Source organism: Chelonia mydas, chromosome 2 (assembly GCF_015237465.2).
Source record: "Chelonia mydas isolate rCheMyd1 chromosome 2, rCheMyd1.pri.v2, whole genome shotgun sequence".
Lineage (NCBI taxonomy): Eukaryota > Metazoa > Chordata > Testudines > Cheloniidae > Chelonia > Chelonia mydas.
Genome location: NC_057850.1, coordinates 161,346,776 through 161,374,088, shown reverse-complemented (window position 1 = coordinate 161,374,088; position 27,313 = coordinate 161,346,776). Strand labels below are relative to the sequence as shown.

The following is a 27,313-nucleotide window of genomic DNA, read 5'->3' as shown; positions in this document are numbered from 1 at the left end:
AAGACAATCTTATTTCTTTCTTCCTGCATTACTGTGTAAGTAACCATAGAGTTACCACTCAAAATAACCCTAAAGCTTCAGAAGCCTTTAGCTAATATTAGTTTCTAGAAAAGTAAAGATCCAGTATTTCTAAAAGAAGACATTCACTGTTTTACTTTTAATAATACGGAGTGCTTCTAAAGCACCTTTCTGGCCTGAACCGCTGAGGCGTCAAAAAATTGCGTGGAGGTGCTGAGCCAGCTCTGTGCCCATTGGCTTCGCTGGGAGTAAAAAATGCTCAGAACATTCTTGGATTGGTTCCGTAAGCTTCCCAAAACTCCTGTTTGGTAGTCAGTGCTATCATTCCCATGATACAGATGGAGAAACTGAAGTACAAAGAGTTTGAGGACCTTCAGTCTGCAAAATAAACAACTTGCAGGGTTGGGCCCTAATGCTACAATTCTAAATATGGATTTGGGTGCCTGATTTTAGGTATCCAAGTTTAAAATTTGTGGCTTAAGTGACTTACCCAAGGTTACCCAATGAGTCAGTGGCAAAGCCAGGAATAGAATTCAGATTTCCCAAAAGTCCTGTGCTTTCCCTCTAAAGCTTTTTATAAACAAGGGCATGATTTAAGGCTGTTTTTTTCAAAAACAGAATTTACACCTAGATGCTAGACTGCCCTGTGTGTGTGTGTTTCACACACTTTTGAGCAAAACTATGTATAAGAATGAAGTAAATGGGTGGGACTTCAATGATTTTGTGACATTTTAACAAATGGTCCCAGTGCTCACTACGAGCTTTACAACTGCATCCCTTACATCTGTTGTTATTCTGGACATGCCTGTAAGAAATTAAATGGAGAACTGTTTCTCCCCCCCCCCCTTTTCCATTTTTAAATTCATCTGCAAGACATTTTAGTGAGATTGCAAATCTGTAAGATTGCCATGCAGTAGTGAATTTATCAGGGTGTAACAATTTAGATGTAGTTAAGGCATGAAATAAGAAGATCATGATCTGGAATCCAAGAGAAAAATCATACATAGCCATTTAAAAACTATTATTTTTACCCAGTCTTTTTGTATACAAGGATTGTGCTGTCATGTGCAGTGGGAAGAAATCCCAAGCTTCTGTGACAAGAGTTATTAAAGCAAAGTTTGCAAAGTAGAGTTTCCTCAAACAAAGTAGTGTGTTTGATCTTCAGCTTGTATAAATCAGCTCCACTGAGGTCCACTGATTTACACCAGTTGGGTGTCTGGCCCCATTCTTTAGTAAAACTAAACAAGCAGTAATCCATATCCATCTGGCAAACCTGGTTATTTACTGTAAATTGCCAAAGTGCTTGACCTTCTAATTTTATTTTATTTTTTGAATCCCAAAAAGATTCCTTTAAAGATGTGGTGGTAGGATGCTTAACTTTGGGGAGGAATAAAGTTCTGATTTTATGCTTGCTATTCCATGTGGTCTACAGTTTGCTATTTAAACTGGTCTTTAGAAACACAAGCCAGATGCTTTTTATGATCACTCTTCTCCCAAATCTAGAGTACGTATATGGGCTTTAACTGGTGTAATGGAGAGCACAATAGGGCCTTGAAACTTGCAAGTGGCTTTTGATATATAAATTTTTAAAAAAAGAACAGGAGTACTTGTGGCACCTTAGAGACTAACAAATTTATTAGAGCCTAAGCTTTTGTGGGCTACAGCCCACTTCATCGGATGCATAGAATGGAACATATAGTAAGATATATATACATTTTGCGAAGGAAAATCTACGATTAGGGAAACTGGTTCTGATTGGGAATGACCCTCGCCCATGAGTTAAATTTCTTCTTCTTCTGCTTTTTTTTTTAAATAGCTCAAATGTTTAAGCCGTATTACCCCACTCTCTGCCTCCTCTCCGTAAGATGGAGCTCAGCTTGGCAAGTTGTGACTTGCAGTGAAAAAGTTGTTAGCAGTTCTTAAGTTCCTTAAAGCCTGTGAAGTAGTCAAGGAAATTACAGGGCTAACTTCACAAAGGAGCTGAGCAAATAACAAAATAAATAAATCAGCTTACTTCCTGCTTTGTTCTTTTTTGCTCTGAGTTCATGCTCCTTCTTTTCCCTTACCCAACCCATCTTCAGCTGGGCATCCACATCTAGTCAGTATTATTTGTCTCTTTACGGAAATACCATAGAAGTTAGAGATGTGAAAGACATTTTAACTGATATAGTCTGTCCTCCTGCCAGTGCAGGAATTAGTCCCCACAGTTTATCCTGAAGTTCTTTGTCCACTGTAGTTTTCAATGACTCATCTGATGCTGCTCCTGGTGCTTCCCTTGGGAGACTGTTTTCCAATCTGATAAATTCATCATTAAGAAATTAAGTCAACTTCTTTTTTTTCCCCTTCTAAATTTAATCCCCTTATACCCAGTTATGCAGTCACAAAGTCCTTAGCAGCACTTTCCTTTCTACACCATCTTCAGATACTTGTAGATGATCTTCATTACCTCAGTAATTAAAGCTGGTAAAGTTAGTGGCGTTATTCCAACATCAGTGAGGTCAGAATCCAGCCCATTGTCTATCTCATTCTTTTATTGTTTGATAAAAGAATTGTCTTTTAATAATGGTGGTCTAAATTAATCTCCTAGATAACTCCATTGGCTACAGTAGAGTGACACCAGGCCTGAATCTGACCCATAATGTTTTAAGCCATTGTAAGAGGGCCTCTTGGCAGGATAATGCATGCTGTAGTACCACACAACAAGGTTGTGCCCACAGTGAATGAAAATTAACACAGGAAACCTCCCCATCTGTCATCATGCAGTAATTAGGAGTGGAATTATTTTCTGAAATGTCTTGCGTTTGGAACTGAAATGTTACCTTTTTAAAAAATTGCTCTGGAACCTGATTTGTTTATTCTGCAAAAAGCTTGTATTCAAGCTATTGGTTCGTTTCACTTTGCCAACGAGAGATGACAAAACACAAAGCAGTACCATGTTGGGTTGTACTTGATTCTGGCAGCAGTGCACTGGCAAGCCAAATCATGCAAGGCGCTGAGCAATAGAAGTCACTGGGAGCTGAGAGAACTAAGCTTCTTGTAGGGTCATGCCATTTTTAAGCCTGTGTTGTGAGCCAGCCAGTGAGAACTGTGGCTAAGAGTGAAGCCATGCTGTAGACTAGGGGTGGGCAAACTATGGCCCATATCTGTCCCATCAGACTATTTAATCCGGCCCTCAGCTCCAGCCGAGGAGCGGGGTTGGGAGTTTGTCCTGTCCGACACTCCAGCCGGCATGACCCTCCCCCCCGCACTTGACCCCCTCTGGCTCCTATGTAATACGCGGAGGTGTGGCCAGGCGGCTCTGTGAGCTGCCCTGTCTGCAGGCACTGCCCCTTCCGCAGCTCCCATTGGCCACGAACCGCTGCCGACGGGAGCTGCAGGGGTGGCACCTGTGGATGGGGCATCGTGCAGAGCCGCCTGGCCGCACCATGAAGCTGGAGGGGGGACATGCTTCCGGGAGCTGCTTGTGGTAAGTGCTGGCCGGAGCCTGCACCCCTGAGCCCCCCCCATGCCCCAATCCCCTGCCACAGCCCTGATCCCCCTCCCGCCTTCTTAACCCCTCAATCTCATCCCAGAGCCCCCCTTTTATACCCCAGGTGCCTCATCCCCAGCCCCACCCCAGAGCTCGCACCCCCAGCCAGAGCCCTCACCCCCCCGTGCCCCAACCCCCTGCCCCAGCCCTGATCCCCCTCCCACCTTCTGAACCCTTCGGTCCCAGCCTGGAACCCCCACCTGTACCCCAAACCCCTCATCCCCAGCCCCCACCAGAGCCCTCACCCCCGCCCCCCGCACCCTAACCCGCCCCGTACCCTGAACTCCTCATTTCTGGCCCCACCCCAGAGCCCGCACCCCCAGCCGGAGCCCTCACCCCATCCCACACCCCAACCCCCAATTTTGTGAGCATTCATGGCCCACCATACAATTTCCATACCCCAGTGTGGCCCTCGGGCCAAAAAGTTTGCCCACCCCTGCTGTGCCTCCTAGTCATTTGTGAGTAGAGCTTTTAGAGCATTTAGACAATTTGTCAGTATAGTTTTGCTGTTAGTAGTTGCTAGCACCAGAGCAAAAATCTACTTTTCTTTATGTAGCATCCAGGGAAGAAAGTAAGAAGTCAGTCCCTTGGTGTTCTGGGTAAAGTATATCTAGCAAGGATGTTCTTCCGTGCATATAACTCCCACTGCAGGAGGAGCTTTTCATGCAGGAGGATAGCAGGCTAGGGTCCCTGGTAAGTATTTTAGCTATTCCAGCCAATATTATTAATCTTACGTCATTATTTATTCTTCTGTGACTAGGAAAGGAAAGTCCTCCAATAAGTGATGTCCCAGATGATGCAGATGAGCCCATGCCTGTACCAGAAGACCTTTCAACCAGTACAGGAGGACAGCAGAAGAATGACAGAGTTTTGGGTAAGATGGTTGGTCTGTTGTGTTTAGAAATATTAGCCCACCATAAAGTATTAAACAAAACATTGTATAGTTGACTGGTATACTAGGAAGTCTTCATCCCCTTTAGTAATGGTAATTCAATGAGGTTGTTCAGTGCTTTCCACCCAGCCATCACGTAGGGGAATGCAGTCTGCAGACCAGCAGGCCAGTTCATCCTAAAGGAACTAGAAAGATCCTCCCACTTGTCTAGTTTCTAAAGCATGACTGGTTGCATGCATCTCCCTCAAGGAGATGAAACCCTTCTAATTCTGCATAGGAAACTGTTCTGCTGTAGAGATCAGTAATAGATTATGAAGTATGTGGTTCCAAGGCAAAATAAAGCTCACTCCAATTTTGTTAACGTGTGGAACACTCAGTTTTCTGATCTGAACATTAGCTTGGCCATGAGCACGTTAGCTCTGTGCTTGGTGGATTTCTTCAGACGTTTCACATTATGGCATATGGTTTGCTCATAACTTGCAAAGTCTTTGGCTATGTATGTCCAACCTTTTTACAGATTGCTCTGCAATGATGCTTGCTGTTTTTATTGTGCATATCCTGAAAATCACTTGAATTTCTCTTTCCTGTGTAATCTGCAAAATGGCCAAATCCATTAGCTTACCGCTAATCATGAACCAGAACTGATTTGCAAAGTGCTGATACGTCTTAGACTAAGGGCGGGTTTGCTTCGCCCTTTAATCCACAGAAGACGGGTGTGAATTCTAATGAGCACTAGTGTGTTGAGCACTAACTGGCCCATGTGGACCCTCCTGGCACGCACTAAAAGACCTCCACTGTGCATTAATGTAGTATTGTTGGAAATGGAGCTATGTTAACATGCACTAGGGAAGTTTTCGTGCATGCCAACAGAGTCCACGGTTAGTGTGCAACACGATAGTGCACACTAGAATTTACACCTGTCTGTTGTGGACTAATGCAGTGTGTAGACAAGCCCAGAATCATTAACCCACAGCCTAGTGTGCAGGATTGGGTCTGTTGCTGCTTGACACACTCTACTCTGGTAGAGTAAAATATTCAAATGTGCCTGTTCTGCTCCTTGTCTCCACTGAGGTGGCCCACTCAGAAGGAATTTACAGAGCCACAGAATCAACGTTTCCTCTGCCTTCCAAATCTGGGATTAATACCAGGAAAGACAGAAATGTCCCTTTCGGTAGGAAAAGGTAATACATATTAAAATGCCCTTCTTGCCTGTCTGCCGGCACTGGGGGTTAGTAAAATTCCATTGATATTTGGATAAACAGAGGTGCCAGGAGAAGGGTTTATTTTATGGTAGCAATTAAAGGCCCCAGTAGAGATGGGGACCCATTGGGCGAGAGCCTGTATAAACAGAAGATTGAGAGAGTCCCTGCCCTGAAGAGTTTATACTCTAAACAGAGAAGACACATGAAGGATCGGGGGGAAGAGGAGTCACAAAGAGGGGAAATGGCTCGCCCAAACTGACCCTGCAGGGCAGTGGCGGAGCAATGAACAGAACCACCAGCCCAATACTGCCTTGGGAGTCTTCATTTTGCTCAGTGTTTAAGCAAATATTCTCAAAAGTAGGAGCATAAAATTAGGCTCCTAAAACCATAATTAGGCAAAATAAGTGGTCTGACTCTATTTAAAAAAGAAAAAAAATGTACAGGTGCTCAGTGTAACCCACACTCTTCCTGGGTGTGGTGTTCTGTCCCATCTAGTGGCACCAAGATCACTTAGAGAGAGATTAATGAGTCTGCTCTACAGCCTTAGCAAAGAGGCAGATGGCTTTTAGCTCATGCAGTAGAGGTTCATGCACTAAGCTCCAGAGGTTCCAGGTTCAATCCTGCCTGCCGACGACTGGGGTCTGTCAGTGTTACACTCAGTAGTTTTGAAAATCAGGCCACTTATGAATTTAGGAGTCTAACTTTAGGCACCTGTTTTTGAAAATGTTGCCCTTTATATCTTTGTTAACATGATCAGTAAACTGAACCGATCACTCCCCCACAATAACCTGCTATGACAACATATTCAAATCTTGATTTAAAACCTCCTAATCAAATAACTGGTAAATATAGATAACTTTTAAAACAGCCAATATTTTGATTACATCAAATTTATTTAACCGCACACAGATTATGCAAAATGGGCCATGCTGAAACCCACCTTTGCTGGTGGTGCAACTCTCCTATAGGCTTCTCAGCACACCTGTAGTGAGACTGCAAAGTAGTACATATCTACAGTGAGTTTTTGTAAAACAAACACATTGTTCTTGGGTTTCCCTGTACAATGAAATGTATCTCTTGTCCTCATAGGATCCCAGTGGTAAAACAGGTCTTCATCATCTTGACTGCAGCATATCTTTCTACAGCTGCTCAAAGACCCTCATGTTCTATCCATGGCTACTTGGGTGACAGGGGTTACATTCTTGCAAGGAAGAGATGCTCTGCCCTATATAACAATAAAGACGATTTGCAATACTTTGCTCTCTGGGCACCATTCATTATAGCCACTGAATCCAACACTTACATTATTTCTCTAGACCCCAGAGCTGGATTTGCTTTCCTCCTTTCTAATACTCTCTTCTCCTGGAGCTAACCATAGTTTTTCTTCAAAAATTATATTATCCTGTTTAAAAGGCCTCAGTTTCATAACAACTACCTCATATGCCACACAATCTTAGTGCTGTCTGGAGTATAATACATGCATCTGCTTGCTACCTTTTTTTTTTTTCTAAAAAGTGAAGATGGGATTCATAATAAGGGAGAATCTAATTCTGCTTTCACAATACTTATCAGTGCATGTTCCAGGGTCCCTCCAGCTGAACAGGCAGGCATTTTGTTTATCATTCCATCTTTGTCAGAGTTAAATACATGACTTTCATCTCCCATCAGCAAGGCTTGACATGCAGCACGCATTTTACATAGTCAGTGAAATACGGCCTCCAGAGGCACTTTGGTTTGATATGGTGGCTCCCCATCCAGAAAAAGGTTAATGTCAGTCAAGGTTTAATGAATGCAATAGCAGAGATACTACAATGTTTGGGCCATATAAGTTGCTAGACAGCTAGGAGTAGAACCTGTTACCACTGTGATGGTGGCATAGAAGTGCAGAAACTCCTTACATTGCACATGAAAGGAGTCATTGCTACACCTCTGTCAGTGCTACTCCAGTTTCTTCCCCTCTCTCTGTGTTATCAGAGATCATACGTCAACTATCAAGATGACCCTGGAAGGCAGTTTGGAGGAAAGGGGGAGATGGTTGTGGACAGCAGATTATTGTAATGACCCACAAGTTCTATACACGCTGTAGCAGAGGGAGAGCATGTGGCCCATGGTAATTACACAAGATACATATGAAAAAAGATGGCCGGGCACATTTTAATCCTAAAGACTTTCCCAGTGTTCTATCTGGTTCCTTAAGCAATGGCAATACTCTGTGCATTCCGGTGCATTTCAGCCTGTGGTTATGTTTGTACCATAACCCCTTAGAAGATCAGTTCTCTCCTTACTGCATGCATGTAGCATTTACTGTTAACCAGAATTGTGGGTGTGTGCGCTGAAGAGCGGCTAGACTCTGGAGAGTAGCTGAAATGTAAGCGAACTGGAGATATCATTGGAAATTACTATTTGGTGAAATGGAAGGAGTAACTATTGTCCACCAGGAACTGGTAACATTAGATGAGAAATCTTGAAGGGATGACATACCCCTGAGGTTGAAATGTTCCAAATGGACTGCTTGCTTAGTCAGATTTGTAGTTGCACTGAATGAAACGTCTAACCTCATGCTCAGAACATTAGTTACCTTTATTAATCCATTTAGCATTTTAAAGGTCAAAAGATCAGGGAACATAAGTTATTTTAGACAGAAAGATAGGCACTTAACTCCCCTTTGTGCCTTTGAAAATCTCCTCTCCCACCTCCTCCTATGGTAACCTGAGCGTTGAACCTTATGCTGCAGACCTGCTAAAAAGGGAACATACTGAAACTCTTTTCCCTTGACAGGAAGTGCTCGCTGCATAGATTGGCCAATGCTTACTAGCCTGTCCCGTGCACATGTGTGAATGGTAGCAGGTGGTTACAAGACTGGGGAGAAAGAACAATGGATCAACAAACATGAGCCTAAGTGCCTGCGAAATGCCCCACATAAGCTCTTCTTTCCTTTGGTGAACACTGTGCAGGTGCTTTCACACGTATACACAATACATTCTTGTTAATATGCCACCATCTCTCAGAGAAGTGAAGTTACAGTTGATTCCTTGAGTAACAGAACAAAATTCACCAGCCAAGATTTTCTTTAGTGACTGGTGATTTTGGGGTGTGTTGGTTTTTGTATGTCCAACTTGAATCAGCTTAAGGGACCCAGATTTCAAGGTGTTAGTGCTCAGCAGTTGTTAAAAAAATCAGGCCTCTTTTAACGTGCCTCAAGATGAACACTCAAAAATGGAGACAACCAAAATCTCTGTCTCTGAAAACGATAGGCAGCTTTGAAAATACTCTGTGCAGAAGTAAACTCATCACTGGCTTCTGAGAATACTCTAAACCAGCAGAGCAAAGCACCAATAAAGAGGGTCAGGGGACATAATTTAAGTCATTTATTTCCCTGATCAGCTTGTCAACTTCTTTACCATCTAACTCCTGGATCACTGTGAGGTTGAATAGCTTCCTCCTTCAACCTCTACTTCTGCTGCCTTGTCTACCAAACCTCCTTCCTGCCTTTCTTCTCCACCCTAGATTTCTTTCTTGTTCTGATCTGGCACCTATAACCGTTTCTCTTTTCTTTTTGCTCTGCTCACCCAGACCCTCTTACTCTGAGTTTCAGGATCTTTACTCCTAGAAACCACAAGTGAGATTTTCAAAAGTGCCTAAGTGACTTAGGAGCACAAGTCCCACAGAAAGCCACTGACTTGTGTTAAGTCACATAAGGCCCAGCTTCTCAAAGATATTTAGGCTCCTAACTTCAATGGAAGTTTGAGGATCTGGGCCTTCAGCACTTCTGAAAATCCCACCCTTTGGTGATAAGTGCATTATAACCTTGCATAGATGCATAGTCCTATTTCCCATGTTTAACTGTTAATTAAAAAGCTGACCTGCAATATTCGGTCCCCATTCCCACTGCCCTCATTCAGGTTTTGTAATAAATATTTAGAGCAGCTGCTGTGAATCGTCACTGTTGAGCTCCTTGCATTTGATAGGCAGTTACAGTTTAAGATCTTCTCTGCCCTGGGAATTTGCCCTGATTTGAGCCATCCGTGGCCCGCCACTGATGTGCAGATCCTTAGAATAGACCAGTAAAGCCCCCATTTTCACTGGTGTAACTTATCTTCATTTCCACCAGTGCAGATAGAAGCTTCCTTTGCTTACGTTAGAGTTTACATAAGTGTACCTACATCAATGGCTGGCCACTGACGGCTGAAATAGGAGGCAAATTCCAAGCTTAGATGAGGCCTCAGAAAAGAAATTGTGGGCCCAGGGCTCACTAATTTTCTGAAACTGTAGCTGCCAGCTAAAGGTGGGTATCCATATTACTTACTCACAGCAGCTGCTTTAAACATTCATTTCAGAATTGAATGGGGGCAGTGAAGAGAACCAGTGACATTGTAAACAAAAGGTAAAAGTGGCCACCAGCCCAGTAGCAAGTGATTGCTATGGGCTTGGAATTTATAGACCATAAGACCATTCCTCCTCCCCAGAGGAAGTGGGGAAAACTCCTCCCCCATGGGTTGAAATGTGGACAGACTGTGAGGTAAAATGCCCAAAGTCACAGGTTTTAGAGGGCGGGGGCGGGGGGTTACTCTCTTAACCCAAGGCATGATGGCTTTTACTATAAACTAAAAACTCCAGTCAGTTTTCTCAAATCATTTAAAAAATAATAGCGGGGTGGGTGAAGGGGAAGGGGAGAGCAATAGCTATTCCTCTCTCCTCTAATTTGTGTTTGGTAAATGGCTGTTACCTCCCTCCCACAGACCTAATTTGCAGTAGGAGCCTGCTTAGTTACTGAACCTCAGCACCTGGCACCGCTGGGACTCTGACACATCCCTAGGATCCTTTATTCCAGGTGCCTTGGCGATTCAGAGGAGATGTGACTTGTATTACTGCCTTCTTAGATCTGGTGCATACCAGGATTCTCACTCCTGGATACCACGGTCTTTTATTTCTCCTAAAGCACTCCAGCACCTGGCAAAGAGGATACCAGGGTACACAGGTGTCCGAAGGTTCCAGCTACTACAGCTCAACATTAAAATAGTTCTGTGGCAACTCACAATTGGGTGAGTGCAGGCAGAGAAAAAGTGAGAGAAGGCTGCTAAAAAAGAGGGAGACAAGGCAGGAAAACAAAAGGGGAAGTGCACCACCCTAAATTGCAAAACACAGTCCAATTGGTTGCAATAAGTCCATATTACTCTGTCCAGTTAATTGCTATTTTGACAGTGGAACTGTGGGCCCAAAACTATTAAGCATTTAGGAGAGCAACAGAACTAAACTCTTTACGGTCACCCAATCTGTCTCATCCACTTGGTGGCCAACAAGGGTGTGTGCTCTGTATGTATAATAAAATACTTGTGTGTGTAAAAGCTCAGAGAGAGCGAGAGAGAGAGTGAATATAAAGCTGGAGTGTGGCTTAAAGAGTTCACTTTCATCAGTTTGGGATGTCCATGTTGCTCACATGACTGGCAAAGTGCTGAGGGAGTTGTGTGAATCATCCCGAATAAGTGCTGGTAAAACCTTGTGTGTTCTGTAGGCACCAAAGATGTAACAGAAAACTACTTTAGAAATGTTTGGGGAAGACTTGCATGTTTGTATTGGAAGTTCTCTATTAAACCTCCAGAATAAAGCCAGATTTCTGCAGTATCATAAATCCAGCTGAAGAGGTTTCTGACGGAGTGGAAAAAAAATTACAACCAATATGTTTTAGAAACTTTTTAAAATAGGGAAGCTGGGAATCTCCCCTCTCATATGGGCTAAAGCTTCCATTGAAGGAGTCATGAGATACTGGACCTTAAAACTGTCACTGCTGCAGCTCTGAATATTGCCTGCAGTTGGACCCTGGCCAGTATGATTTTGTGGGAAATTCCACATTTGAGAGGAAAGTAGGAAATATTTTTGTAGAGGTTGTTCTTTTTAAAAATATGGCTGAATGAAACAGCTCAAGGTTTTTGTATATTAGGTGACGGTTATTTTCACTAGCTTATAAATGCAGACAAATAGGTACAGATTTCCATGAGGCCCGTGAAAGATATTTCCCTGAATCCAGAATTATGTCCCTGCCGCATTTCAAAGGCCTGCTGCAAATAATGGCATGATAACGTCTCAAAACAAAGTTGCAAGAATCATTTATATTGGTAAATGTTAGGTAGTGTAATCATACAGGTCACTGCCATACTCCTATCATAAAATACTTTAACAAAGGGCACTGTGGAAGGTAAGCCTGGAACCTACCATAAAACCTGTGTCAAATTCTGCTGTTGGGTATAACCACTTGACCTCAAGGACTTCCTTGAGCCCAGAAGTTATCGTAAATAGGATAATACTTTGGGGCAGTGGATGTTATATTCTACAAGCAGCTTTTTCATGCTTTATCCTTTAAGTGGAGGAATGGCTTCTTTACCCAAAACATGACCACATTCTGGGTGGGAATGGTATTTTTTTCTTTTTTCACCCAAGTTGTGTAATTTGTAGAACTGATGCCATTTTAAGGGTACCAGAGCATTGCTGAGGGCTGTGCAAACGTCCATTAGTAAATGTCACTTGCTATACCAGGGAAGAAACTAAACTGTCCAAGTGTTATTTTTTCACAGTTGAAAGTAAGGCCTTGCCTACACTACAAAGTATTGTCGGCAAAAGCTGCCTTTTGCCGACGAAACAGGGGAGGTGTACACACTGCAAAGCTACTTCTGGCAGTAAAATAAAACCACCTCAGCGAGAGGCGCAAAGCTTTTTGCAGCAAGTTAAAGCAACAAAGTGTCAGTGTAGACACTGCTGTGCATTTTGTCGACATAACTGGCTTCCACCAGTATCCCACAATGCCTGTCAGAACCATTCTGCTCACTGTTTTGATCTCTGCTGCCCTGCAGGCATGCCCCGTCCTGCCCTTTCAAAGCTCCGGGAAGTATCTGACAGCTGTGTGTGCTGCTCCCTTTGGGGAACAAAGAGCAAATCACTAACGTGGAACGCTCCTGTTCTGCCCTGCGCTAGGAACACAGTGGCTGGTGGTGGGGAGGGGGGACAGGAGCCATTGCTGTGCTGCTTTGACATTCCTCAGCATGGAGCGCTCACAGAGCTGCTCAGGATGCCCTGCAGTTGAGAAGGCTGTGGGAGAACTCGGAGAGAAACACAGAACTATAGGCAGGCAGACAGGCAGAGGAGGCGGCTTTGGGAGAGACTGCTGTGCCGAGCAGAGCAGGGGGCTGACTTGGGGGGTCCCCTCCCCCCTACCTCAGCATAGGCCAGTCAGCCTTCTGTCTCCCCTGCCCCAGACACACCACTCTCCTCTCCCTCCCCTGCCCCCTTCAGTTGAAAAAGGGGCTGATAATCTACTAGGATGCCCCTGGAATGATGGGATTGAGAAACCTGCGTCATGTGACGCTGTACGTGTACCATGAGGCATTGCAAACCCTTTCCAGATCGCCCTGTGGCCAGTTGTACAGTGGGATAGCTACCACAGTGCACTGCTCTCTGTGTGGATTCAAGAGTTGCTAGTGTGGATGCACTCTGCCACCACAAGGAGCTCGTGTGGACAGGCAACAGCTGTTTTAATTACAGCGCTTTAATTAAAGCAGCATAATTTTTGACAACAAAACTTTGTAGTGTAGACAAGACCTAAGCAAGCAGTGAGCTTTGGCAAAACTGGAGACAAGCAGCGTGCATAGCTATGTGGCTTTTAAGTACGGATACTGAGCCTGCTGATCTAATCTACGGTTAAAGGAAGTTGTTTTTTAATCTGTGAAGCACATCTCTTCTGCTCTGATAAGCTCCATTCTAGCTGGGGAGTTAAAATTATCTAGCAGGATCTCAGCCATGGCTGCAGCAGAGCTCAGACAAGTTGGGCTTTTGCTGGATGTGGGGGAGCAGATTTTAGATTGGGGAGGACCTTTGTGACAGTAGCTTGCTAAACCTCAGGTTATTTTAAGGGAATGACTGTGTATAGAGAGCTTGGATGGGTCTCAGGTCCACACATTTTTATATTTATTATTTGTTGTTTACTGTTTGGCTCAGACTCGCTCTCTCACATGTGCAAGTTCTGACTAAACATGAGCATGCTGTAGGGTTGCAGCCAAAGCAAGAAGATGATTGGTGTAAGCCGTAATGCAAAGAGCAACTGTTGCCTGAGCTTTGGAGCTAACTGCTCACTCTGCTTTTTCTAATAGCATATTATCCTCTTGCCACACATGTGTAACTTGGGCTAAAGTTGCACTGCATAACTTAGCGCCAGATTTTCAAAGGTACTCAGGCCCCTAAAAGTTTGGATAGGTGCCTGGTGGGATTTTCAAAAGTGCCTAGACATGTAAGTACCATTGCTTTTGAGACTCCCCCTAGGTGTTTATCTGCATCTTTAGGGGCCTAAATACCTTTGAAAATCTGACCTTTAGTGCTTGTGTACATTAGGGGCATTGGCACTGATGTAGTTGTCTTGATGCAAACCACTAATATAGATGTGCTATACCAAAGCAAAATGGAGCTTGCACTTGCACCAGTATTACAATAAGTTGCTCCAGGGCAGTGTGTCTACACTAGTGGTTTGCACCAGTGCACCATGTCAGTGTAGCCGCACCAGTGCAAATTTCCCTAATGTAGGCAGGCCTTAAATCTCTGATCAAGAAGGGGAAAAAGAAAAGCTCATTTATTTATTCCAGTTTCCTTTTCTAAATTCTTGATCCCATAAAGTCCATAACAAAAGCTCGCTGAGTTCAGTGGGACAGAAATGTGTCCCTGGATCTTTCCAGTTCTGTTAATTGAAGTCCTCTCCAACCCTAATCAAGATGGATCCCTGTGGGGAAATTGTGCACTGAATGCAGAAGGTTGAATTCCTAGCAGCACACTTTTTGCTCTTTTCATTGCAAACTGATGAGACTTTTAGTTATAGAGATAGTGTGAAGAGAACAGGCAGTTGACTTGTGAGCTAAAAGGAACCTGTTCACTAGAGTCATGGCTTCAGGAAACAACTTGTAGAAAGTCCAGCTCTGACCTCAGTTATATATACTCTGGAATGAATAAGATAGAAGAAGAAGAAGCAGGCAGTAAAAAGCTGCACATGCTCTACCTAACATTACAGGCTTCCCCCTGCCACTCCTACCCACAAAGCCAGAATTTTATGTTGTAAAGATGCATGTGGGAAAACTAAATATCGGGGTAGTACTCAGTGTTTTTTTTTCCAGTTTGCTGCTATTTCCTTGTTTCATTTACATTTTTAGGTTAGGGATAACATTTTCAAAAGTGACTTAGGACATAATTTTGAAGGTATTAAGATGCCTCGTGGGATATTAAGAAGTGCCTAGTGGTCTAACTCCTATTGAAGTCGATGAGCTTGAGGTGCCTAACTATATCATTTTTGAAAATGGGACATAGGCTCCTAAGTCATGCGGGCCCAGATTCTCAAAGGTATTTAGGCATCTAACTCCCATTGGAATCACTTAGAGTGAGGCACCTAAATACCTTTGAGGATCTAGGTCTTAGGAACTTTTGAAAATGTTACCCTGGACATGTAGACAATTCTTTCTATAAAGCAGACAGCTAACTTGCCATTAATTTCCTACTGAGCAGAGAGATGTTTAAATAAATCCAAGTTTTGGTTGCCAACTGTCACTTTTGCTCCTCTCCTGCGCTCCCCTCCACCCCAGTTTAGTCAGAATTTTTCTTCCACTCTCCAAAGTGAACTACCAGAAAATTTTAAAAGCAGAAGAGACTCATGCACTCACTAAAACGTGTAAGTAGAACTTAAATTGTAAGCCAAATTTTCTACCCTATTTTCTGCCCTGGAAAATATATCTTTTGAGGAAGTTGCTCTTACAAAGTTTTCAGTAACCTTGTTTGCTCTGGACTATTATGTGAAAGGAGATGAGCCTTCCTTTTTATTTATTTATTTGAAAAGGAGCTTTAACAGAAATTAGAATTTGAGGGAATAACCTAACAGAAATCTCTAGGGAAATGAAAGGTGTGCTTTAAGTGAATTTGGAGATGCTTTCAGCATGTGTTGCAATTTATAAAAAAAGAAAAAATATTGTCCATATTTCATCACTTAAAATCATCCTGTATTTACAACAGGCTGTGAGCAGCAAACATCCCCACTTGGATGGATGTGAACTTCCAGACTTATAAATGTTTGCTTCTTCTTGTTGTTTCGTTTAAGCCAGGAGATCTGTGTCTTAATTTTGAATCCTGGCACAATTTGAGGGAGTGAAAGGCTGGTCCTTTCCCTTTCAAGATACATTTGCATCTCAGTGTGGTGTGAACTGGGTTATATGCATGTAATTCCTGTGGTAAATATATGTTTCAGTGTTTGCAAGTGGCATCAGTAGTTGATGTTAAAGCAGAAAGTCTTCATTAGCACTGAAATGAGCATTGCCAGCCAAGGAATATCGCTAAGCCTGCTTCGTTCACACGGAACAGTCTCTTTTTTGTAAAGACAAGATGGGTGAGGTAATATCTTTTATTGGACCAACTTCTGTTGGTGAGAGAGACAAGCTTTTGAGTCGCAGAGAGCTCTTCAGTTCTGGGTAAGGTTCTCTGAGTGTCACAGCTAAATGCAAAGTGGAACAGCTTGTAAACAAATTTTCAGTCTGCCCACATGACAGAGTCTTTTCAGAGAAGAATCTTGCGTGTTTCTTCCTGTGCATGTAAAGAGATCCCCACTAAAAGTAAACTGATAGGTATAATCCTACTCTTCTTACTGCAAGGTCAGTGGGCTGGAGTCTACCCTACTGCCTATAGGTGGGCCCTGAGAGAATTCACCTGGGAGAGAGCAGACATTTGGCTGGAGAGAACGGTTTTGATTTGCAGCTGGGTTTCATAGGAGCCTTGATGGTGCAGGCTGACTGGGGAATGCACTGAATTGGCCATGTCCCCACCCTGGCCAGCCTTGCTCCCCTTTTGGCCTGAGCCAGCCAACTGCCAATCACTCTGCTTCATCTGAGACCCCCTTGACCTCCCTCCCCACATTCCTCATGCTTCTGCCGTACATGGGTTACTGTGGGTGCACAGCTCACTCAGGTTTCCACTGAAAGCCAAAGACGCAGTGGCTCGCATGGGGATTTTGACTAAACGCTGCAGGATTCCCCCATGGTTAGTTCGTACTACTGTATCACAAGGACGCTTGCACTTTCCTTTCTGTACCTGGACTGAGCCTTTCTCCCAGAATCTGAACAATTTTATCACTGAAATATCACTTTGCTGGAATTAGAAAGGGGCTGCTGAACTAAGGGGATTCCTGGAGCATGTTTATACTGCAGGTCTAGAGCAACATTGTTCTAAAAATGAAGTGGGAGTTGGACTTCTCTGTCTTGTTTTGTTGCTGCCTGTTTGAACACACAACTGTCGAAATAAGTATAACAAATGTTAATCCGCTAACAGAAGATTTCAATAGCCCATCACATGCAGAAGGCATGGAATAATTAATGGTAATGAGGTATTACCTGCGGTATGAACACATTTGCTTAATCTTACCACAGCGTTGCAAGTAGATTCTAGTGAAATTGGTATCCTATCATGGGCTTATTGTGATGTTAACTGGAATTTGTTACTCCTTGCAAAACAGTGCAGGAAATGTCTCATTTTGTTAGTTCTGTAATTACACATAAACAGGTCTCCCTCCATGCTATGAAAGAGACTGATTTATACAGTACAAGTTTGAGCCTTTGGTGTTACAGGGCCAGTGCCGAGATATTTTTAGTTTAGAAATCCTCATCTTTATTTATTTTTTTAATTTGTTTTTTATGGTGCCCTCCTGGAAGCTTGAAACAGCAGTGTTTCCGAACCAGCCACTGTATGTTACTCCACCGTGCATGAGTTTTCTCTCTCTTTCTCTCTCATGTGTACACACACACACTTATGTATAGAAACACTATTTGGTATTTGTGTAAATGTATGTAAATACACCCACACCCACACAAGGCTACATTATATACATTTAAAATCAAATCACCCATACAGAGATTTATTGGTGTAGGATTTCTCTTGAGGGCAGGCTTCTAGCAAATTTTAAAGAACAAAGAGCACTGAAGTATGCATTTTGCAAAATAAATACAAATAACAAAACAGATTTTTTTCAAACACAGGAGAGGAAAAGATTAGTTGCCGCTAATTTGACAGTATCCCTTCTAATCTGACAGAGCTAGCCGTGTAAATTCCAATTGGGAAGTGGGCAGGAGCTGGGGAGAATATGTTTAGTTTTTAGTTTCGTATTCATTGCATCTCTCACAGGTTGTGTAAATGCAGTGTGCCCATGAACACTGTCCTGTGAGCAGCAGAAGGGAGTACGAAAATAAAATGGGCCAGAAAAGTCTTACAAAGACAGGAACAAAATCAACGTAGCATGCTGCACACCCCGTCCTCCCCATCTTCACGAGTCCCTCTTTCTTCTTGCCTCTGAGCACTATACTCTGCTACATGGATTTAAGTTAGTCATTAAAGGCAGCATTACTCTGAGGGCCTGATTCTCCTCTCACTCACACTAGTGTAAATCAGGAGTGAGTGACTCTGTTGAAGTCAGTGAAGTTATACTAGTGTAAGTGAGGGGACAACCAGACCATCAGAGTCCTCTCTGCAGCATCTACTGCACAGTTAGAGGATGGAGGGCATCCTGTGGCATCATGACTCCCAAGGGAGGTGTGCTGTTGAAGGTGGAAGCCTGCAGAACAGCGCACAGATTCCCTAGGTTCCAAGGGATTGGGAACAGAGTTCTCCATGGATACCATGACTCCATAGGTTTAGCCCTTGCCATCTCCAAGGCCCCAGAGAGTAGCAGTAGGTGGACACTGCACTTAGTTTCCTGGGTGCCCTGTTTCCTTCCCACAGATAGGGTTTATGGGTGGAAGGGCAAGATGTGGGCCTTTGTCAGAAGAGGTGCCTGTATTGGACCCAACTGAAGTGAAGGGTAATTGTGCAGTTTACTTCATTGGGAGCCGGTTTATCCCTTAAGTATACACAAACTCAGATGCTAACTCACTGACTGGCAAGTGTGCTTTATTTCTTAAAGTTGTTACCTAGAGTGTCAATCAAGTAGAGACTCTATGAGAGACAGAAGGGCAAGTTAATGAAACTTTAAAGGGTTAGTTCAGCATATTCAGCTCTTAGCATATAATTTTTTAGATCATTAAGTCTAATTTTTTACTTTTTTATCATCTGATAGCAAATTTAGTAATGCACACTAGTACTTTTTGAGGCATCTTGTCCTCGGAACAGAGGGATATCCGTATCATGTTGAAAAAACAATCACATAGAAAATACAGATACAATATCTTGTATCTCCTGTTTGATATACGCTTCCCACTAAGATGGATGCCTTCTAGCTAGATAACCTAAGAGATGTTTCAATAATGGATTGAGCAATTGAATATGAAAGAGCAATTAAAATAAAGAACAACTCTGAACAGAAGTAGTTAACAATGTTTCTATTCTCCAGTCCCAGAAAATGAGTGTGATATTTAAGGAACCACCTCCAATACGGTGCAGGGGACCTACAGGTTGGTGCAAAATACAGCACTTCTCAAAGCCTAGGCTAGTTGAGCAAAAAGCAGACCCCAGCCTTCCTGTGTGAGGCCTGGTGTTTGCTGTGTGATCTCCCCCCCACAACTCCCCGCCAGTGAGACAGAGCGCAAGTACTTATGTTACTTGCGTACTTCCTGAGAACATAGTGATCCACACATTCTGGGCTGTGGGTTGTGTTTTTCACATTCAGGCATACGATGGGAGTTCATCAGATAGCTATGGGTAGCTCTAGCAAATAGCATATTTGCATCGGCAGAAGCAATTTCACAAGACCTGCTGGGAAGGTTTCCCACAGCGGGCTGCGCTCCTGCAGTACTAACAGGCACTGCACGTTCGTTTGATGTAAAAGATGAGCCAGAGAAAATGAAACTCTTAACGTTTTCCTCTGTCTCCCCTCTGGGACCATGTGAGAGCCACATTTTACCCTTAGATGCCTGAGTGCATGCACACAGTGACTTTGCTGAGAACTCTGTTTCCATTTGTGGTAAAAATTGGAAGAAACAGATGACCCATCTTTTGACAATTTAGATGGCAAACTCTCCAGGCTAAGGACTATTGCTGTGTGTTTGCCTAGCACAATGGGGCTTCAGGCACTACTGTGATATTATAAAAATAATAATAATGACTGAGAATTCCAAAGGAGCCTAAGGGAATTAGGTGCCAAATCCCACTGAAAGTGAATGGGAGTCGGGCATCTAATCTCAAAGCCTCATGTGAAAATACAGCCTTAAAATGCAGTTCTAGTATAAGAAAAATTGACCGTGTAAAAATAGATGTTCCATATTTTTGTCTGTGACTTCCAGGTCAAATTTGCTTAATTTACAAGTAAAAAGATAGTTTTCTAATGGCCAGCCCTCAAACACTCACATTGGGCTCTGAGAATCTAACTGGGTTGCTTCTGGCTTAGGGTTTGTCTACACACACAGTTGTTCCTGAATAACTCCATGTATGGACACTTGTATTCCGGAACAAGAGTACTTTGTTCCTGTTCAGCTAAACCCACTAGGTTACTGCAACATCCTTTTCTCTGGCCTTGACAAATGCAGTCTTGCCCTGCTCATATCAGTTCAGAATGCTACTGTCAAGATCATTCTCCTAGATTGTCACTTTGACCATATCACTTTTTGCATCCCTCCACTGGCTCCCTTTTCTCTATCACATCAAACATAAGCTACTTGTCTTCACTTTCAAGGCCCTTCGTGGCTTATCTCCACTATACCAATCATCTCTCATTCAGTATTGAAAGGTGTACTCCTGCCTTCAGTTGGCCAGTGATGCCAGCCTCTATTTCCCACTTGTTAGATTTTTAAACAAGCCCCTTTGTGCTTTCTCCAGTGCTGTCCCTCACGCTTTGGAGGATCTGTGCATACACATCCATAAAGCCACTTCGCTGCTCTCCTTCAAACCCCTCCTTACAACTCTCCTATGCCATGAGGAAGAATAGTAAAGGACCAATATGGCTCATCCAGGAGCTTTTTAATGACCTAAAAATCCAAAAGGAACCCTGCAAAAAGTGGAAAGATGCACACATGGCTAAGGATGAGTACAAAAGACTAGCACTAGCATGTGGAGACAAAATCAGAAAGGGTAAGGCACAAACTGAGTTACAACTAGCAAGGAACATAAAAAGGAATAAGAAGAGCTTCTGTAAGTACATTAGGAGCAAGAGAAAGATGAATGAATGTGCAGGTTCGCTACTTAGAGGGAAGGAGAGCTAATAACTGATGACATCAAGAAGCTGGAGGTGTTTTATAACTATTTTATTTCATTCTTCACTAAAAAGGTTAATTGTAACCAGATGTTTTAGCATAATTAATTTTAACAACAAGAGGGAAGAAATGCAAGCCACAATAGGAAAAGAATGGGTTAAAGAATATTTAGATAAGTTAAATGTTTTCGAGTGGGCTGAGTCTCATGAAATTCTCCCTAGGATACCTAAGGAACTAGCTGAAGTGAGCTTGGAACCATTAGTGATTATCTTTGAGAACTCATTGAGGGTGAGGTCCCAGGGGGCTGAAGAAGGGCCGACATAGTACCTGCCTTTGAAAAAGAGGACAAAGAGGATCTGGGGAATGCTATGCCAGTCAGTTTAACTTTTATACTTGGAAAGATATTGGAACTAACTATTAAAAAATCTGTAAGAACCTAGAGGATAATAGAATGATAAATAATAACCAACATGGATTTGTCAAGAACAAATCATGCTAAACCAACCTAATTTCCTTCTTTGACAGGGTTACTGGCATAGTGGATCGGGGAAAGATGTAGACATGATATATCTTGATTTTAGTAAGGCTTTTGACACAATCCCACATGATATTCTCATAAACAGACTATGGAAATGTGGTCTAGAATAAATTACTGTAAAGTGCGTGCACAACTAGTTGAAACACCATATTCAAAGTATTTGGTATCAGACTGGGAGATTTATCCAGTGGGGTCCCACAGGGGGAAGTCCTAGGTCTGGTACTATTCAATATCTTCATTAACGATGTTGGTAATGGAATGGAGAGTATGCGTATAAAATTTGCAGATGACACACACTGAGAGGGATGGCAAGCAAGTTGGAGGGCAGGGTTAGAATTCCAAAATGACCTTGATAAATTGGAGAATTGGTCTGATATCAAAAAGATGAAATTCAATAAGGAGAAGTGCAAAGTACTACACTTAGGTAGACAAAAGTCAAATGCACTACAAAATGGGAATCAAATATGTTAAGAGCTGTTATAAAGAGAAAAGTGATCAGTTGTTCTCCATGTTCACTGAAGGTAGGACAAGAAATAACAGGCTTCATCTGCAGCAAAGAAGATTTAGGTTAGATATTAGGAAAAAATTTCTAACTACAAGGATAGTTAAGCTCTGGAAAAGGCTTCCAAGGGAAGTTGTGGAATCCCTATCATTGGAGGTTTTTAAAAACTAGTTGAACAAACATCTATCAGGGATGTTTGAGGTGTACCTGGTCCTGCCTCAGCACAGGGGACTGAACTAGGTGACCTCTTGAGGTCCCTTCGACCCCTACATTTCTATGATTCTATGAGGCCTACAAAGAAATTGACAGAGGTTAGGTTGTGGTGTGCTGAGATGACCACTACCTATCACGCCGACCAACATTGTCTCATTGTGTACTCCCCTGTCAGTCTGTCTGTATGCATCTATTGCCTCTTCTCTTACTCTTAGATTGTAAGCTCTTTGGGGTAGGGGAATGTCTTTTGTCCGTATTTGTACTGCACCTAGCACAATGGTTTCCTGGTCCAGACAAGCCCTTAGCCATCAGCGCTAGTAATAAAGATTGTGTAGCCCAAATTCAGTTATACCTGTCCTCAGATGATGAGGGGAAGAAGATATTTTGCTTCATGGATCTTCTTGTACTCCACACTGCACTGTGGGTACATCAAGGGTGTGAAAGTTTGCTTTAGCTGATAGGAAGTAGTAGCCTCCCTGGAGCTGTTCTGCAGCTGGTAGAAAAGGCTTTTCACCACATTCAGCTGTCCAGCACGCATCCCAGCTACTCTGGCGAGGTGCTGGCATGAGAATTTTACATGTTGAGGACTGAGTATCACTTCTTTGTGGGTTTGGATCAGCAGTGACCTTACAAGCCATTTGAAGCAATAGTGGACTGACATAGGAATGTATTTGCAAGGGTTTTTTTGTTTGTTTGTTTTTTGTTGTTGTTTTTTTTACTTTCCAAGGAAAGGAAAGTACATACATTTTGGGCGCAACTACTATTTTTGATTTGGTTAAGCAGCGTAGGAGTTGTACTTTATCTGTCCTGGAAAGAGTCTAACTTTCCAAACAAATGGCTTTTCTAACACACTATGAGCTTTTCTAACACACTATGACAAGGTCCTAGGAAAAAAAACAGTCAAATGTGAGCTGTCCTTCTGGAGCAGCAAAAGCAAGTCTCACACGAATGATGTTCGAGAGGATCCTATTCTATCTGTTCTCAGATCTTGACTTTAATGGTGCTGCTCCCATGCATTTTACTCACCTGTTTTAGTGTTTTCAGAATCATGACAATATTTTGGATGTAGAAGCAAGCAGTCTATTATTAGTCACACCAATGATCTGTATGCTTGTAGGTATAAATTTGGTCAACTATGTTATATTGGTGAAAACTGAAGGCAGTTAAATTGACAGCTGATAGAAAAAAAATCCTGTTTCCTGAAATTGATACATGATGCTTGTTGTTTCAAATTCAAATGTTGTAATTTACCTTAAAAAATACACTGAGCAGATGCTTTAAAAAGTCACAGAAAGACTCAGGCAAGCTAATGGCCCCCACATGCTATATGAAGCGTGCAACTAAGAGCTGACAGGAAGTTTGACAAAAACTTTGTCTGCTAGACATTTTTGAAGATTCCATAAAAGCTAGGAGAGCAGGAAACGCCTTTGCTGATAATCTTAACACATCATGAACGCTTGCAAAAGGTAGATGGCCAGATTTTGATCACTCACTTCATGGCTGTCACAATACAGAACTTGTTTTGACCGTGCATAGTTGCATATCCAATATGCTTATTAGCTGGATAAAATTACTCCCCTTGATCTTTTCAATATCTCATTGTTTATGCAAGATTTCAGCCCTGAACAATTGCTGGACGTAGATTAAGACGTTGACAGTACCTTTTATCTAAAATTGTGTTATTTATTTGTACTGCAATGACATGTAGGGACCCCAGTGATGGATCAGGGTTCCATTGTGCTAGACCCTGTACATACACACAACATAAAGATTGTCCTTGCCCCAAAGATCTTACAATATAATTGCCTGTCTCTCCAACAGAGGCAACAGAAAAACTGTGAGTCTCCATTCCAGTTTGCAGTGGCACTGGTTTGACATGAGACGTTACAAGAACTTAGTTTTGTTTAAAACAATATGGCCTAAAAAATTCAGAGAGTAAGAATATCCTTGGATCTAAAAATATAGCACAGAATAAATATCAGTTTCATTATATGTGGAAGCAAAATAAATAGCACCAGTGGATTATTTTGGGGAAGTTCTATGGCCTGTGTTATACAAGAGATCAGACTGCATTATCACAACGGTCCTTTCTGCTCTATGAATCAGGTAAAATAAAAGTTTGTAAGTCAAGTTAAATATATCCTGCAAACCCCTCATTTATTTTGCAGTATTTAAGTATCTGAGCTGCTAGTAGCTGAAAGTTGCTCAGAGAAGCAATTTACTATATCACTCTAACTTCGGGAGGAGAGGAGGAATGTTAAAAACTCCTGTGCCTGATTCACCACGGCATTACTCCAGTGTTATGTCTGTGACTCAATGGAGTTACCCTCATAAAGGAGGCACAATGCAATGATGAAACAGGCCCATTTTGTAGAGATGTGAAGTTTTGGATGTAGGCCCAAATTGATTGAAGTTGAAGGAGCGTGTTTTGGTCTAGGCCTATCTTTGCTACTGTGCTTTTGAGGCTATGGAGGGTGTGAAAGTTGCTTACAGAATAAAAACACGCTGACCATTTGTTTTTGGAGTGAGATTTCACATCTCATAACTGAATTTGAAACATGCATGTTTCAGCATGAGAAATGCTTCAAGAGCCGACCTGGAGATAACATGCACTTTAGTGGTTAGTCATTTCCTACAATAAAGGTGCAGTTTGAGCCTCTTTTTTTCTTTTCTCTGACCGCTAAGAACGTCTGTCATGGCTACTGCAAAGCATGGGGACAGTAAAAATACGTTTTGGAGAAAGGCGGCACTGTGCAAATTTTTCTCAGGATGGTTCAGTTTTGTTTCATTTTTTGTTAACCGTAGGTTAAAACTGAGACTTTACGTTTCACCCTAAGTAGAGGGCAGGGCAGGAGCAGCCTAGAAAAGAAATTACAACTCAAAAAGTCATTATTTCCTTCCCTACTTTCCCCAGCACTCCAGGGGAGAAATAAACTGCCTGTTGCCCTTGACCAGTAGTAGATTACATCTCCCCCTGGAGCAAAGGTCAGTTGATGCTTTGTGGTGGATAACACCACCCACTTTGTCCCCTGATGCATAGATAGGGTGGCCAAATGTCCTGATTTTATAGGGACAGTCCTGATATTTGGGGCTTTTTCTTATATAGGCTCCTATTACCCCCCCCCCATCCCGGTTTTTTACACTTGCTGTCTGGTCACCCTATGCATAGACAAGTAATGTGGGAGTATTGTGCATGGAGTAAAAGGTGTGTTTTTTGCCCTTGTGCTGCTTTGTAGTGCAAGATACTGTCTAGCCCTCAAAACATAGTGGCTGAGCTTTTCAGAAGTGCCTAAGGCCAAGATCCTCAAAGCTATTTAGGCACCTATCTCCTTTTGCTTTCAATGGGAGTTAGGCACTTAAATACCTTTGAGTATCTGGGCCTAAGTGATGTTGGAACTTAAGTCCCGCTGAGTTTCATTGGAGAAACAATAATCCCCATTTTTTACAGATGGGGAAGTGAGACACACGATAGATTAAGTGACTTTCCCATGATCACAAAGGAAGTCTGTGGCTGAGCTAAGAAATGAACCTAGATTTCCTGAGTCTGAGTCCAAGTCCAAGTTCATTGCCCTATCGCCTAGACTCTCCTTCCTCCCTGAAGTCAAAGTCTGGCACGCAATAAAGCTCATTGCAGGATCAAGCAGGAGACTATGGGCTATGAGAGAGAAGGCCTTTGTTAAAAGGTAAGTAACGTTATCAACACAAAAAGAAGTGAAGACAGTCCCTGACCCCTGAATGTCCATTTCGATAGTTACTTCAATGTTCTCCTTTTCCAACTTTTCATCAGTGTGAAAATCCCCCTACAATGTTTTTCCTTGACCAGATAACCCACAGTGATAATGCATAGAACCACTGATTCCTTCATGTGTGATCAGGAGCCTCTTGGCCCTTCCCAGCAGAGCCCAAAGTTCCATTTTAAAAAAAATTTAACAGCTGTACTGCTCTAAAGATAAATGGCCTTAGGACTGTCCTGGCAGGAAAGCAAGATATTCTGCCTCTTTTGCTTGCTATCCTTTATCCACAATTAAATGGAGAAATTGTATCCTTTTGCTATGGAGAATATTGATAGCTTAGTTACATATTACAGTACTTTTTTTTTTTTCTTTACAAGGAATTGTATTTAAAACAGATGTAGGCCTGATTTTTCTTTCATTTACGTTGGTGTAAACCAGGAGTAACTCCACTGAAGTCAAACCGGGTGTCGAAACTGATAGCAGAGTCAGGTCCTATGCCTCACGCCCAAAGGTATGCCTACTCTCCTTCGTAATGTCTAAGTGACATTGAGCTGCCAGAAACCTGTAAAAATCACTCACACTCTCACGCAGCATTATTTACTTTCCTTTCAGTTTTGTCATATCTGCCATCACTATCAAAAAATGCAATGAATAAATAGCTGGTATGCCAGTATATAGGTAGTGACAATATGACAAAATCAACAATACAGTTATCATTTCTGTTGTTTTGATGTTTCTATTGTTGCTTTTACGGTAAAGATAAGGATAGAAAGCACTGTAGAGTAGGTGAAAGAGATCAGATCTCCAGGTGATCTTAAAGGCTAAAGGAATAAGCTGATACAACATAATACAGAACAAAGTAGATAAATAAACAGGTGAAATAAGATAAAATTCCAAGTCCCTCCCCTACCTAATACACATTAGGTGCAATTCATCCCTCCTCCTGTACAAATCCAGAATAAATGAGCTTTGTGCCTGGAACTAAACATGAGTTGAGGGAACCAGATGACATTCTCCCTACCCACAGGCACGTTGTAGGACTGAAATGCAGCCATTGTCTCTTGACATTCCCTTTGTAGGAGTTCTTGGTGCTCAGATCCAAGAATGCATAGATCCAATGGCTCCTCCACCTGATCACTTCATGCGAGCCTGTTCTGACCCATCTCTGCAGTTCACAGCCCCCCCCCCCCCTTGCTTTACATCTGCTCTGTCCATTTTTCCTCACTCCTCATAGAGGGCTGGTCACAGATGGCTTTGAGCGAGCTTGCCCCAGCAGGATGGCTTTTTACCCAGTAAAGAGTAACTAAATATGCCCCCATATATTTTTGGTATGCTTCTGTCATGCCATGTCCTGCCTTCATTTACGTGTAGTGTGTCACCACTATACTCGTAAAGCAATCTGAAAGTCAGCTTGCCTTAGTCAGGTCCTGAAGTTCTACTCCACCCTTAGTCAGGCAGACTCCTGTTAAAGTCAGTGGGAGCTAGAGAGAGTAAAAACTAAGC

At 42.5% G+C, this 27,313-nt stretch overlaps 1 protein-coding gene across 17 annotated transcripts in view; it reads left to right on the top strand.

The window, feature by feature from the left end:
- IKZF1 (IKAROS family zinc finger 1) overlaps positions 1 to 27,313 on the top strand; it is a 115,329-nt gene that overhangs the window by 40,440 nt on the left and 47,576 nt on the right. For 12 of the 17 annotated variants that reach the window (XM_043540460.1, XM_043540458.1, XM_043540461.1 and 9 more), the window contains one exon: positions 4,308 to 4,421. In XM_043540460.1, the coding sequence (XP_043396395.1) occupies positions 4,308 to 4,421 (114 nt within the window). Of the gene's footprint in view, positions 1 to 4,307; positions 4,422 to 25,524; positions 25,760 to 26,248; positions 26,322 to 27,313 lie in introns of those variants that run through there. The other 5 variants (XM_037889958.1, XM_037889955.1, XM_043540464.1 and 2 more) reach the window with 4 other exon arrangements.